This window comes from Lissotriton helveticus, chromosome 3_1 (assembly GCF_964261635.1).
Source record: "Lissotriton helveticus chromosome 3_1, aLisHel1.1, whole genome shotgun sequence".
Lineage (NCBI taxonomy): Eukaryota > Metazoa > Chordata > Amphibia > Caudata > Salamandridae > Lissotriton > Lissotriton helveticus.
The window spans coordinates 305,562,164-305,578,362 of NC_136061.1; the positions used below are offsets into that span (position 1 = coordinate 305,562,164).

Below are 16,199 nucleotides of genomic sequence, written 5' to 3' on the forward strand. Positions count from 1 at the left end.
GGGGACCTGCATTACTGAGCTTGGTAGAACTGCAGATACAACAGGGCAGGAACACGGGTGGCTATTTGTGGTGTCTCATTTACAACTGGGGGCTTACATGAGCATTTTTAATATTGAGTGTACTTTATTGCCTTGTCAACTCAAGCGGAGTACTTTTTACTGATTTAAGGGTTTGTATCCTTTGTGATTTTTTTATGATTACACATTCCTGAGCAACAGACAAAACAGTGTGTGATTGATCATTCTTGGCCCGGCCTACAAAGGGATGAAGCGTGGTTAGGAGATAGCTCGCGGCATCGCACACAATACACACATGCTCACGCACACACATACAAATGCACACATGCGCACATCCACACACATACACCCAAGCATGAGCACACACACACACACACACACACACATGCGCACATGTGCATGCACGTACTTATACACACACCTACACAGACACACTCGCATGCCGCACACACACACATGCACACACAATCATGCACACACACACAAATGCACAGATATGCGCAAGTGCATGCACATGCATGCACACTCACAAATGCGGATGCGGACTGCAGAGGATACTTGTTTATGTGGCTTGAAATCTCTCCTCTTGGAGCGACTCTTGGGACCCCAGAGCAGGGGACCTGGATGAAACGGGGCACATTTCTGCATCTTAAATGTGGAGTTTTATTAACCCCATGGCGTAAGGGTTGGGGGTAAACCAAACTAGTGCCTTGGTTGGTGTATTGCACTGGGATATGCCCATCTATCCACAGACTGGAAGCTGCTGGCACATTCCCGATACGTGGGTTATGTCAAAGGGGAAGGTGAAAGTGCTTATCTCCCGTTTGGATGCAGTCCACTCAGTGACATATGAGGAACATGCATTTGCAATGCAATAGGTCTCGCATTTGTGAGAGTTTAAGCTACTGGCATTGTGAATAACAATGCATTTTATTTATGTTTTAAAAATCAACAAGTAAATAAAAGGCATTGTCATTTACAATGCCAATAGCTCAAACTCTAGTAAATGCGCAACCTATTGCATTGCAAATGTTTGTTTTATTTTGCTTCTCTTGTTCTTTCAAAACAGCACCATCCATGACGGCGTTCATAAAACTCGAATCCATGCAGTACATGGATCGCACTTAAGGTACGCGTATCCTCGATATTAAAGGACGTACTTATTTGCTGTTTGAGTGAAATTAGGTACGCGCGGCTATTCTTCACAGCGCACTTGCTGCATGCTTCTTGAAAATATGCGTTTTTCATACGCGTTATCAGTGTTCGCTTTCCGCTCACCATAGTGCACCTGATACTATTATTGCATGCTTCTCACGCTTCCTTCGTGTTAAGGGTGACAGACACAGCACCTGTACACGTTCTACTTGTCAGCAGATGAATAATAGTACTTGTACAAACGAAAGCTTACTTCCGCTTTTCATATACCATGAACACTAGTGTTACTAGCCGATGAACTCCTCGATTGCACCGCATGTGTTTCCTTTTTTAAACAAACACTGACGTTTCGAGCTTGTCAGATTTTGGCTTTTCAGACTGAGTATGTCTTTCTTGTGGTGTGTTTGGACTTACATTTTTGTTTTAAATTACATTGACTAAATACTGTTATGCTAAATATTCATGTAGTTGTTTGATTGTCATTTAGACCAGGCAATTGTAATACCCAACTGAACACATTGTAGACTATACTATTGGAGATTGAGCAGGGCAACCTGAGTGCATTGTCTGTGCACCTAGAAGTGGTGGGTGTTATTGTATTTGCTACAAGACACTCCACCAAGCTGTTTAATACATCAGGTGGTCCAGATTTGTTAAATGGTGTACAGAGAGTTCCACAGATCCCCTTCAAGCTCATCTGTCTGACATTTCCATTTTGCGCTCTCACTGGCCCATAAGGGTTGCACGCTAGCTACTGCTAAGGGGTATTTGTCACCTTATCAACTTTTTTTGTGTCTACCAGACCAACCGTCTCTCTTTACATCCCCATTTGTTATGAGATTCATTAAAGGTTTTGCGAAAAAGTACCCTCCTACTTCCTTGATTATACCACAGTAGGACCTGAATGTGGTTCTTACTTAAGGTGTTCCCCTTGTGAACCTTTATGTAGTTGTCCGCTATGGTTATTAACAGTCAAGACTATCTTCTTAATACTTATCACGTCTGCCAGACAGGCCAGTGAACTTCAGGTGGTGGCTGTAAAGACCCCTTCTCCAAGTTCATCCCTGACAAGCTGGTATTAAGAACAAGGCCTGGCTTCTTGTCAAAAGTGATCACTCCCCTCCACTTAGGCCAGTCCATCACCCTTGCTACATTCTACCCTCCTCCACATCCCACAAAAGAGGAGGAAAGACTTCAACTTGATCTGAAGAGAGCGGTCTCCTCCTACATGGACAGAACTGTGAACTCACACTAGATCAAAGCTTTCCAAACTGTGTGTCCCGACACAGTACTGTGTCGCCTGCAAATGGTGGGTGTGTCGCGGGATGACACCAGTATCAAGGGCACTTAGCACATACCTGCTGCTAATTAAGAGGCATCCCTTTGAAAGAGTGTCTCGGAGGCCGCCACAGCAGCGCAGACTCTGAGACACTCTGCTCTATGGGGCCAGGCGATTCACAACAAAGCCTTATTAACTAGTAAATGGTTTTTTAAAGACCTGCAACGTACTTAGGCGCAGCTGTGTGTGTGCCCGGGAAGCTGGGGTGAGGTGACAGGCAGAGGGTGACAGGCAGAGGGATGGAGACAGAGGGAGATAGAGGGAGAAAGACAGAGAGAGAGGGAGGGAGGGAGACAGTGATGGAGACAGAGGGACGGAGACAGAGGGAGACAGAGAGGGAGGGAGGGAGGGAGTGAGACAGAGGGAGGGAGGGAGACAGATAGAGGGAGACAGAGGGAGGAAGACAGACAGAGGGAGACAGACAGAGGGAGGGAGACAGAGAGAGAGGGAAGCCGTGGGAGACAGAGAGAGAGGGAGACAGATGGAGACAGGGGGAGGGAGTCCGCGATAGACAGAGGGAGGGAGAGGGAGACAGAGGGAGACAGGCAGAGTGAGAAAGACAGAGGGAGGGAGACAGAGGGAGGGAGTCAGAGAGAGAGGGAGACAGAGAGAGAGGTAGACAGACAGAGGGAGACAGAGAGAGGGAGATAGAGGGAGGGAGACAGAGGGACAGAGATGGAGGGATGGAGACAGAGGGAGGGAGACAGAGGGCGACAGACAGAGGGAGACAGACAGAGGGAGACAGATGGAGGGAGAGAGGCAGAGGGAGGGAGGGAGACAGACAGAGGGAGGAGGGAGACGGACAGAGGAGGAGGGCAACAGAGGGAGGGAGACAAATAGAGCGAGACAGATGGAGGGGGACAGAGGGAGAGAGACAGAGGGAGGGAGACAGACAGAGGGAGGAGGGCAAAAGAGGGCGGATGGCGACAGAGGAAGGGCGACAGAGGGAGGAAGACAAATGGAGGGAGACAGATGGAGGGAGACAGAGAGAGAGGGAGGGAGACAGAGAGAGAGACAGAGGGAGAGAGACAGATGGAGGGAGACAGAGGGTGGGAGACAGAGGGTGGGAGACAGACAGAGGGAGGAGGGCGACAGGGATGGAGACAGGGAGGGAGACAGATGGAGGGAGACAGAGGGAGGGAGACAGACAGAGGGAGGAGGCCGACAGAGGGAGGATGGCGACAGAGGGATGGAGACAGAGGGAGGGAGACAAATAGAGGGAGACAGATGGAGAGAGACAGAGAGAGAGGGGGGAGACAGAGAGAGACAGAGGGAGAGAGACAGATGGAGGGAGACGGAGGGAGACAGACAGAGGGAGGAGGGTGACAGAGGGAGGAGGGCGACAGAGGAATGGAGACAGAGGGAGGGAGACAAATAGAGGGAGACAGATGGAGGGAGACAGAGAGAGAGGGAGGGAGACAGACATAGGGAGGGAGACAGAGACAGACAGAGAAAGAGACAGACAGAGACAAACAGAGGCAGAGACAGGGGCAGACAGACAAAGACAGACAGACGGAAAGGGAGACAGAGAGAGGGAGACAGGGCCAGACAGACAGATAGAGGCAGAGACAGGGACAGACAGGCTGAGAGCGAGACAGAGAGGGAGACAGAGGGATACAGAGGGAAAGAGGAAAACAGGGAGAAAGGGAGACAGAGGGAGGGAGGGAGGCAGAGGGAGACCGTCAGGGGGAGACAGAGGGGAGGAGAGGGAGACAGACAGATGGAGACAGAGAGAGAGTGAGACAGAGAGGGAGACAGAGGGAGGGAGGCAGAGGGAAGACCGACAGAGGGAGACAGACAGAGGGAGACAGAGGAACGGAGACAGAGGGAGGGAAAAAGAGGGACGGAAACAGAGGGAGACAGAGAACGGGAGACAGGGAGTGGGAGACAGAGAGCGACGAACAGAGGGAGACAGACAGATGGAGGGAGACAAGACAGAGGGAGACTGACAGAGAGAGACAGAGGGAAGTAGACAGACAGAGGGAGACAGACAGAGACAGACAGAGGGATAGAGAGGAATACAGTTAGAGAGAGAGAGGAAGACAGATTGAGTGAGTGAGAACCCCCTGAACCTCCCTTAGGTGGTTCGAGTGAGTGAGAACCCACCCCCGAACCTCCCTTAGGTGATTCGGGCTCACTCGCTACACTGCCTTACTGTGTCCCAAAATAATGCATCTCCAAAAAGTGTGTCACCAACATGAAAAGTTTGGAAAGCTGTGCACTAGATGATCAACTCTTTGTGGGATACATTTGAATATGAAAGGCAAGTTAGTCCACACAAGAACACCATTCAATCAATCAATCAATCATGCCATTTGTATAGCGCACTACTCACCCGGGAGGGTCTCAAGGCGCTTGGGGGGAGGGGTATGCTACTGCTCGAACAGCCAGGTCTTGAGTTGTTTCCTGAAGGCGAGATGGTCCTGGGTCAGCCGAAGGTGGATGGGGAGGGAGTTCCAAGTCTTGGCAGCCAGGTAAGAGAAGGATCTTCCTCCGGCGGTGGCTCTTCGGATGCGTGGTACGGCTGCGAGGTAAGTTATCCTGTACTTCAAGCAGTGCTATGCCATGCCCCTCAAGGAGCCTCCAGAAGGTATCAGAGCTCATTTTATAAGAGCTAAATCTTCTACTTTAGTTTAGAAAGGGTTTTCCCATGCCGCAAATCTGCAAAGCGGTTAATTTGTCATCTGTTCACACCTTTGGGAAACCCTATAGTCTAGATTCTAAAGTGAGGAGAGACTGTCACTTCACTCGTTCAGTTCTTGAGGATTTTTTGGTATAGACAGCCATGTAGCCATTTCCAGGTGTGATACTGCTTGAGGAATCTGCTGAAATAAGTATCTAACAGAAGAACAAGTTAAATACATTAGGTAATGCTATTTCTGGTGGATACTATAGCTACCTGCAGATTCCTCACAGATCCACCCACCTCCCCTTTGCATACCTGTGTCTACCAATAGTAAAACAGTTGTGTATTATCTGATAGAGATTTATAGCCACTGATTCTTTACCTTGGAATTTTCCCAGGCATCAGAGTGGATCAGAGTGGATCCTGAAGATTTTTTGTAAGAAGTACCCCTGACGGTGGTCAGTGGCGTCGATCGACTCAGTGTGTGTCGTCAGAACATTGCGCGCCGGCAGTGATGTCTGGGGCACCCATATAGGCGCCACCCATGCTCACTGACATCAGTTCTTTTCATTCTACACCAACCAGCGCGGACCCGGAGCGGCCCAATCAATCGCTTTTTTACTGGATTTTTCGACTTGTGGTAGGAATGTCCTCCAAGAAGGCAGCTTCAAGCCCGATGTTGGTGACGGACCCACATCTTGTCTGCTTGTGGTGCTTCAAGTGTGACCACAACGGAAAGTTGTGCTCAGACTGCCGTACCATTAATCCCAGTACCTTGCAGGAGTGATCCCTCAAGCTCATCTTGTTTGAGAGGACTGTCGCGCTCCAAGGTGTGGGGACACCCGGGTAAGTCCTGTCACAAGTAGAAGAAGAAGTTGAAGATGCCTTCGACTTCTTCTCATCCGTCGGCCGGAAGGAGCATCAACATGCAAGGCCTGGCGCCATGGTAGAGTCAGCACATGGGCCCACTCCTCGTCTCTCTGACTTACCAGGAGCCAGAGCCCAACTGAAGGAGTTTTATGAGGCCATACAACTCCTATTTGGGCCGGCCACCCCTCTGGCGCACCTTTGGGCCCTGAGGGGTTGGCAGGGGCCCTATCTGGTTCCACACTGGCAGCTCCGTCCTCTGCTCCAGTCAGGCCCAAAGATCCTTCCTGAATCTGGACTGGCAGCGGTCATACCAACTCAACATTCCCCATCGCCGGCCCTGATGCAGACACTCCTGGCGCGCACAGGTGGCACCTTCCCCGTTCCATTCCATTCCGATCCCCGACTCAGATACGGAGCCTGGGGGCGTCTTAGACCCCTGTCTACAGTTCTTTGTAGACAGGGATTAAATTAAAATCCCATGGGTAGTTACATGGGAACCACATGCATCACCCATATAAAGCCCCATTAAAGCACAGTAACGCAAGGCAGCACATTGCGTTGCTTTGCATTCTTTGTTTGGGTTACAATCTAGCGCAACTCAGATTTTCCTGTTGGATTTTAAATCCCATCAGTCAACTTTGCATCTGGTCTGTGTTAAAAAAGTAATGCAAACAAGACGTAAAGTCTTTTATAAACCTGGGCACTGACGTAGTTTAAAGTGAGTGTAGTACCAGTCATGTAATTTCTTTTACGGTGCCTCCCTATTTCTTACACATAAAGCAGTTCATATGAGTCCGCTGTAGAATGCATCATGATTCCATTTGGCATGATATATATTTCAGACATTATGAGGCATGTTTACTAATAGTTCATACAACGTAGTGCAGTAAGTTAAGTTGCTCCGTTGCGTTGCATGGATGGAGAGAGCTGAAGGGGGTCACACTTACCAAGCTATGGTGCTGTTCAGCTCCGTTTATGCGCTGGAGGACCACTTGTGTCTGCTTTGTGCTAATGCAGGCAGCCTGCACCATGGTGCAAGAGTGCCTGCATTACGAGCAGGATTGTTTTTGTACAGTAACGTATTCCTTCTTACGCTAAAACAATTGATAGAGGCATATGCCTCTTTCTATGTATGCTGCAGAATGCAGCACACATGGAAAGCAGAAGTAACAAGACGATCTTTCCCCTTGTAACACTCTGTCAGGTATGCCAATATTTTAGTGCAAACCCAGGTTTACATGTCTATGTAAATCTGAGTTTGCATCAAAATATATATGTGGGTGCATGGGAATGGCTATTCTCCACCCATATAACCAATGTAAGCTCTGCCTTGTGTTTCTTGTATTTACTAAACCACAAAAAGCTACATAAATTGACTTTGCGTAGCTTGGTAAATGCCAAAATGGATTTTGAATCAAGGCTGTGCCTCAAATGTGATGCAACCCAATGCAAAATCTTAGTAAATCTATGTTTTTTTAGAGTCGATTATTGTTGAAAACTTTTCTCAAATTTAGGGCCTGATTTAAAGTTTAGTGGGCAGCCCACTGTCTCCTGGGGTGGTGGAGGTAATTTACTCCCCACTTTGGCTGCATTATAGCCCGCCATAGTAAGAGATCTCTGAACGTCTTACGGAGATCTCTGTGTCTTCATAAGAGACGCCATTGTGGCAAGTCCTTGAAGGGCAATGAAAGTTTGGTGAAACATAGCCATGTTTAAAGAACCACACGTCAAACTTTTTTGTTTAAAAAAAAACTCCCAAAATGGGAGTTTCTTTCTGGAAAAAATGTAAATGCCCCAGACACTTCTTACTAAATAGAATTGATGGTCAGAGGCATCAGCTGTCCATGTAGGGTTTCCAAAAGCAGAGGGTGTAGAGGCATGGCTGTCAGACAGGTAACCTGGCTCAAATTAGAGTGGGCAGACCATCAGTTTGTTACAGAGTACCCTGTCTGCCAAACCCTAAGTTAGAACCTTGTAGCCACTTCATTATTGAGTGTAAAACTAGGGGCACATTCACTTTTATTTCACACAGTGTAGCTAATCAAAGGAACTTGCTGCGCTGTGTTGCTTGAAAGGGAGAAAGTAGCAGGCAGCACTGATGGAAAGAGGAAGTAATGAGAAGAAATAAATATATTTGTCCTTGGTATGGCTCGGTCAGGTGGACACACTATTTTGTCAAAAACCCAGGTTTTCAAGTCTTGTAAATCTAGGTTTGAGTCACAATACATGGGTGGATGCCTCGGAATGCCTATGCTCCAATCATGTAATGCCTACTTGACACAAAAAATTCAAGGCAGCTGCATTGCTTATTTTGTGTTTACTAAACCACGCAAAGTGTCTTTTGCTCAGCTTAGTAAATGTTAAAAGTAATGTTTGGCTTTGCCACATAACAGACACAAACGTGACGTAAAATCAAATTAACTCAAATGTTTTAACCTGTGCGCATTGCTGACGATGTATCTCTTTTAAACGAAAATTAATTTTTCACTGTGTAAATGATTTAGCTATGCTCTTCTGAAACATATTTCAGATCATTCTATATCCCCTCTCTTTCACAAAATGGACTAGCATGCACAACTGCAGTAAATTCAGAATTAAGGTACATTGGATCTGTGGGGACACCAATATGGAGAGGTTCATTTTTGTTTCCACTGTGTCCCATATTTGGAGCATAGCCACAACAGACATGCTAAGTGAAGCATTGGCTGGTAGCAAGTCTTTCCTTAGCCAAATTAAATTTCATAATGACTTGCTTTCCACTTCTAGGTCCAGATTTGCTTAATCGTTTTTGGTATCTGCCCTGTACAATTCAACCGCTATTCTCAATCTTGCTGACTGATAATATGTGTAGGAGGCTGGCTTAGTATATGGTGCACACTTATTTAAGTGAAGCACCTTACACTAATCCAGATAACCCGTACTGTGATTTTAGTGGTATTAGACAAACATAGAAAGCTCTCTAAGTGGTATCTGTGGAGAGCAGCCTTCAGGCTTATTCCAGAAGGAGTGTTAAGCAGCTAGTTTTACCAAATCTAATCATATCGTGTAGATTAAATGAAAAAGACCGACAAGTGTATTTATAAAAATATGTCTATTTATTATACAAGAATCACTAACACATTGGTATATCTCCAACCTGGAGAAACAGGTAAGTAAGAACAATACACAGTGGTCTCCAGGGCAAGACCAAACCATATACTAAGAAAGTGGAATGCGAACTGTGATCAAAGTTGGGACTTGCACCAGGAGACTCAGGTGATCTGGGGACACAAGGATCCACCCAAGGTAAGTACTCAGGAACCCCACGGAGGCTGTGTGCAGAGTGAAAACACAGCTGCGTACTCAATAGAAGTCAACAGGAATGGCGTGGCTGCAGTTTTGAAGAAGAAGGACCCTTCCCAGTGGACCCTGAAGAAACCCCATGAAAGACAGAAAGTTGGAGAGCCACCCCACCCGTGGATACCCCAGGAACCAGGATACCTACACCAGAAAAGTCGGGTGCATAGGTGCGAAGTGATGTCAGAAACTGCCGTTGACCATAATGGAGGACTTCAGAAACTATGCCGGTGGCAAAGACTGTGCATGAGTCCGGTGGAATCCAAAAGTGGATTTTTGAAGAGAAGAACCTGCAAGCAGAGAGTACAGAGTCTTTTCCACTTGGAGGTGAACAGGGGACATGGAAGAGCAATGACCACCGATGACTGAGGATTCAGGAGGTATGACAGTGACCTTGTTGTTGCAGCTGGGAGGACCAGGCAAATCTGTGGAAGACCAGGAGCATTCAAGAGCTGTCCCCCGTCGGAAGTCAAGAACCACAGGGTCAGAGTCCAGCAGGAGCACCAACAGGCCTTGGCAGCAGCAACAGACGTGAAAAATGATGAGGAGCAATGTTGGGACTAGGAAGGTCCTCCAAGAGACTCGCCAAGGGCAGGGGAGTCAGAGCAAACCCCGAGCAAGTAGGGTAGCTCACTGAAGCAAGAGAAGACCCTCAAGAGTACCCACAAGCCAAAGGCATAGAGTCACAAGAGGAACTCGAGTAGCTCACCAAAGATGAAGGCCCACGTTGCAGAGCATGTATTAAGGCTGAAGATTCTGTCAGGAAGAGATGTGGGAGGATGGAGCTTTTTATAGCCTGAAGATCTCAGGAGTGCAGAGCCAAGAAGCCATGGCAATGGCAAGTCAACGCAGTGCACAGGGGTTCAGTCCCAGCAGTTCAGATGGGGGATATTGGCCTCAAAATTTCAGAGAGGATAGGCCAGGCCTCGAAGTTGCAGAACCACTACCCGTGTTGCTGAGCCTTTCAGGTTCTTGGGACGTCAGGAACAGCAGACCAGTCCGTTTTGTTGTGGTGCATGCAGATGCATGGGATTGACTCCTTCACTCCAAGGAAGATTACTTTGGGCGTCCTTGATGCCCATAGGTCTGTTAAAGATCCTGGATGAAGCACAGACACAGACGAAGAAGGAGACTTGCAGAACAGTGAGACTAGGAGCAGCAGGAGTCTTCCTTGATGCGGTCTCGGTTCCAGGCAAAGTCCAGCAAAGTTGAAGTGTCCAGACAGTTGAAGAGTGATGTGGTTTCAGGCTTGCGTCTTGCCCCACAACGAATCTGACGATCCATCCACAGGTAAGCCCTTTTATACCCTAGGAAAGGGTTTAGGATGACTCAGGGGTCCTGTCTGGGAGGTGACTCCGGGGTTGGTAGGTGGTGTCCTGCTCATGCAGGGCACCCTCACACTTATAATCCAGCACCATGCCTTCAGGATTGAAATGCCTGCCTTAGGGGAGAATTATAGGTTTTAATTGTGGAGACTTCAGATATAAGGAAACTTATATCTGTCTTAAGGTGCTAGCAGAACTGTAGTCACAGTTTGAGTGGCCTCTCATGGGTGGCATAATACATTCTGCAGCCCATGGTAGATCCCTGGCGTACCTATGCCCTGGGTACCTTAGTACCATATACGGTGGACTTATATGAGTACACCAGTAGCCAATTGTGGAGGTACCAAAGTACTTACCATGATTTAGGGAGTAAGCACAGTGGCTGGGATCCTGATGAGCGGGATCCCAGACAGACTAGTCAAAAACAAAATACTGAAACCAGGAAAAAGTGGGAGTAACCATAAAAACAGATACTATTTTCCTACAAAATAGCTTAAAATCTGAAAGCTCCATGCCCGCTTGGGATCTGCCCTTTTTCAAGAATCATTACAATTCGGAGCAAGGAGTTGTGGCAGACAGAAGGAGTGATAGCTCTCTGTAGGTGATCAAATACATTTGCCTCTACTTTAACTGTTAAGGCTTGAAACAAGCATAACACTCAGTGGAAGTATGTTCATTTGAATACAGGTGGCCAGTGGGACAAGAGGACTGGTGCAAGGTTGTCTGCATTGTAAGCAGGGTTGTTTTTGTGTAGGAAGGTACAACCTTCCCCACAAAAACAATCCTAACAGGCAGTTTCCATTTGTTATGTGTGCTGCACGATGCATTACACATAAAGTGGGGGAAAAACGAGGAGAAATAAAGATATTTCTGCTCTTTACTCCTCCCCTGGGGAGGCATAGGATTTTGATGCATTCTTAGTTCTACCACTAATGGTTAATCTGGCATTGCACCAAAATCCATGGGTGGGTGCATGGGACCACCCACGCTCCACACACGGAACGCCTCCCTGGTGCAGAGTAACGCAATGCAGTGATTTGTGAATCCTCGCATTGCTCCAGGTTTATTAAGCCAAGCAGGGCCATGCAAGGTGACTTGATAAATCAGACTTTAGTGTTGTGTCGCACTTTTGCACCACCTTGCACGGCACAAGGATGGTGCAACACTATGATAAATATGGGCCACATTTTGTAAAGAACAAATCTTTGGTGATACCTTTATCTCTAGTCATTCCAGTAAAGCATTATTGTATTGTATTCTGTTGTACGAGCCGTCGTTCTTTAGTCTGATGGTAGTGCTGCTGTCCAAGTATGCAGTACAACAGAATGTCTTTAGGTAGCATTTTTCAGCCTGGTCCTTATTTCAGGCATGTTGAAGGATAAGTTAGGATTTTACGGGTATGATACCACCGTCTTGTTGCAAGATGGCGTTAAGCCTGGCTTGTGTCACAATATGAAGAGATGTAGAGTAACATGTACCAGCACCTTTAGACATGATACCATTATCCATATACTAGGAGCTGAATTTATCAAACAGTGATAGTAATGTGGTCCCTTTTTTCTTTTCAGTAAGCTGCGTCATCCTCATCTGCTCCAATTAATGGCCGTTTGTATTTGTCACGACTTGGAGAGCATCCGATTGGTGTATGAGAGGGTAAACTTTGGTTCCTTATACAGCATTCTGCATGAAAGGGTAAATCTAATTTGTTTTTTAGCTTTCTTATCTTTGCAATGATAATGCTTCCTTGTCCTCAATTGAGCCATAAACCAGTGCTTTGAGAGTCACGACATAAATCTAAATATATATATTCCTAACAGGAAATGGATGCAGCATATGTTTTGTCCACACTGGCAATTATTGAAAATGTTCGAAGAGAGTGTTATGGATAAGAAGATTTTTCACTGTTCTATTGTCATCTGGCCCAAACATATTAAGATTTTGCATCAGAGTTGCATACTTTTTTTTGGTACAGCCACAATGCAAAATCTATTTTGGTATTTATAAAGTAATGCAAAGCCCGATTTGTGTGTTTTTGCATGACTTTCTAAACAAAAAAGTAATGTTACGTAGGTGATAGCGCTGCCTTGCATCGGGGAGGCATTACATGGAGGGACCATGAGTGTTCACGTCATCCCCCATGTATTTTGACACAAACCCAGATTTGGGTTTGAAACAAAATGGTGTGTCTATCCAACTGTGTCGTAACGAGGAGAAATATTTCTATTTCTCCTTGTTACTTCCTCTACATACATACAAAAAGGAATACACCTATTTGAGTAGTTTTTGTGCAGGAAGATATCCCTGCAACAAACTATTCTATCCATAGCGCAGGCACCCTTGTGTCATAGCTCAAAGGTGCCTGTCTGAAATCCATTTTTATTCAGGTTCCATTTTGTGACACTCAGTAGGCGGCCTGCAGAACATGCAAAGGCCTACTGGCTTGTAGTTGAACTCACTGTGCCATTGCTGTCACCATAAAGTCTTGAGAAATGATAATGTCACTTGTGTACATTAACTGTTGCAATGCTTCACTGCCCATGTGTAGCCAAAGGTATTATTCTGAATAATGTTTGGGTAAATGATTGTGAAACACTTATTGTTACGCTAAGCAACTAGCTCTCATTGACTGTGCATCATTTATGCAAAAAGTACTGTATTTGATAAAACTTGAAATCTATAAAAACACTTTTAATCTTACTGCTGTGTCTTTGCTGTGAAAATTATCTGGCTTCTACATATCTGGCAGAGAATGCCGCTTGATTCGTCTGTCTGTGATGTATTTGCAGTTGAGGTTGCCTTCACATTTATGAGTGTGGATGGTCCAGCAGCTGACCCAGGTGCCCAACTTGTAGGAGCTCGTTTTCCTGCTTTCAGAGTGCCCGGTTCAGCCCCCCCTTCACCTCATCAGACGTTAGTTCCTCACAGCTCACGCTTTCACTTTTTTCTTCTGTTTTATTTGCAGTTTGATTCTAACTGTACGTTTTAGATGAGGATGTTTTCTGATACTGTTTGCTTTATGTAAATATTGCAGTGTGAGACTTATTACCCCTGATTTGAAATCCCTGAACTGGCTGCCTTTTGAAGCCAGAATACATCTGAAAATCGCCTGCATGACACACAAGGCGGTACATCTAAACTCACCCGGATACCTCGCTCAGAAACTGACAATCTCTGGAGGAGCTAGAAACACTAGAGGCACAAACAATCTTCTGTTGAAACTTTGAAGATTCCGGAAGGAAAAAACTTATAAGCGCTCCTTCTCAGGAATGGCGCCTAGGATCTGGAACTCACTCCCGCCCGAAACCAGGCTTATCTCTTCCACTACACTCTTTAAAAAGGAAGTAAAAGCTATCCTCATGGCTAAATACACCTGAACTACTATCTCGAACACTGTTAGTACTCTGCACCAATATGTGCTACATGTTTGACACTTTTTGATTATTTGTATTAATTGTTTTATTACTCACATGTTTGGCTTTTTAGCCACCTATCTGTACTGTTTGACCTATTGATTTATCTGTCTGACTATGCTTCCTCATGTACTTCTCTCTGTAAAGCGCTCTGATATCTGCAAGGATCTTGTCCGCGCTATATAAAACTTTCAAAATAAATAAATAAATAAATAAATTGAAGTATTAGAGCGATCACACAAAGCCTCTGTTACTGTTTACATGTTCGTACATGGGGCCCCCATTGTACATAGGTGTTGTGACCACATGATAGCTACTCATCAAATAGGGTTCTCCCTGTACATAGGTGTTGTGACCACATAGAAGTGCAGGGTCATCCAATAATTAATATGTTTATGTGCTGACAAAAGGGTGTTTTGACATCAGCATATAAATGGAACCCCGTTCTACCTAAGTTATATGGTCAGTGGAGGTGTAGAACTGTAACATGCTTTTAGGGAGTAGCATCCTTTTATGAAGTAGAAGCGTTTCTTGTTAGCAGCGCAGGGCAAAGGTGCTCCGCTGACAGCAGCGCAGGACAGAGCAGCTACGCTGACAGTCCACTGATTAGGATTTGGATGGAAAAGGGGTTTTGTTTAAAGGGTACCAATGTGTAAATTCGGTTTAATTTAGATGACGTTTTAACATACCACGTGTTTATGACATTAGATTGGACAAAGAAGTAATGTGGTTGCCTGACAATTCGCAACTGAATACTGACTGTTGTACAGCTAATGATATTATGATTGTTGGATGGATGGATTGATTTTGTGCATTCCTTGATTTTATGGAGGGGGTGCGCAGGCAGTATAGAGCACCAGTGTCGCGTCAATTATCAGGCTACATGCGTTTGTGTAAGAATGGGGTTCAAGGAGGTCCACTACTGTCCTTGTGTGCCTGTAATGGCTAGAATGACTGTTTCTAAGGACATGGTGACATTTGTCATTGGTCGAAATCAGGGGCAGATGTGCACCTAACGTTGTCCTACACTTCAAACATGTTTTCGACTGTCTTGTCAAACATTCCTCTCCAAGTTCCCCACATTTATCTCAGTTCCTCCTCTCTTCTTTCTCGACAATTATGTGGGTCTCCTTTTGTGCCTGTACACCTGTAGTGCTTTCCTTGCTTTCAGCGGCAAGGCTGTGGATCGCTTTGAGACCACATATCTGTAGTGCCTACTTTGTATTTCAGACCTGAAGGAAGTGAACGAGTGATTTATTGTAGACAGGCAGCAAATGTCATTGCCAGGCTATGTCCAGTTGTTCTCGTATGTCGTGTTTTTATCTGGTTACTAACACTGTTCTGCATTTCTTCATGTTTGTATCTTTATCATGCCTAATTTGTTTATGTTCCCTCTTGCTCGTTGTCTTGATTATTGGTTATGAGCCACGGGAATTGGTCCCAGAGACAATTAATATCCTTTAGGCCAGTGCAATTGCAAGTGATTATGCATGTTGAAGGATAAGTTAGTTGCTGGTTGATTAATATGGGCTCTTAAAACAGTAAAACCCTTAGATAAACAGCAGACCGGCACCTTCTGAAAGAACTACTGCTTAGTCGCTCTTCTAGACAACGAGGCGAAATACTTTGCGGGAACGCTACTAGCGGAACTCAAGTCGTGGGCCAAAGAGAGATCAATCATCCCTCTCGGTAAAAATCGTTTACCCCGAATCCTTTTCCCCCCAGGCAATTACAATGCAGTTGTTGCAACGACTGCGTTGTAACAACGCCTACCATTACCCTGCAAGTCATAACAACGACTTGCGGAGGGGTCAGAAGGTGTTGGATTTAAAATCTAACCTTCCCTACTGTGGCACAGACTGGAGTTGGAATAGTAAATTATACTATTCCAACATCCAGCTCCCCTCCACCGCCCTAGAGCAAGTCGTTGTCATGACTTGCAGGGCAATGGTATGCGTTGTCACAACACAGTCGTTGTAACAACCACATTGTAATATTGCCTGCGGGGAAAGGCATGCGTTGTAAGGAGGCATATTCATCCCTCTCAATCAGACAAGCTTTGTATAGTCTATCGGAACAAAAACAAGCATGCTGGACATGTCACTATTGATCGACAAGGC

At 45.8% G+C, this 16,199-nt stretch overlaps 1 protein-coding gene across 6 annotated transcripts in view; it reads left to right on the top strand.

Annotated features, from left to right (window-relative positions):
* The window catches only part of TEX14 (testis expressed 14, intercellular bridge forming factor), a 2,253,432-nt gene that overhangs the window by 915,418 nt on the left and 1,321,815 nt on the right, over positions 1 to 16,199 (top strand). For all 6 annotated transcript variants that reach the window (XM_078679858.1, XM_078679856.1, XM_078679860.1 and 3 more), the window contains one exon: positions 12,238 to 12,361. In XM_078679858.1, coding sequence (XP_078535984.1) covers positions 12,238 to 12,361 — 124 coding nt within the window. The remainder of the gene's footprint in view (positions 1 to 12,237; positions 12,362 to 16,199) is intronic.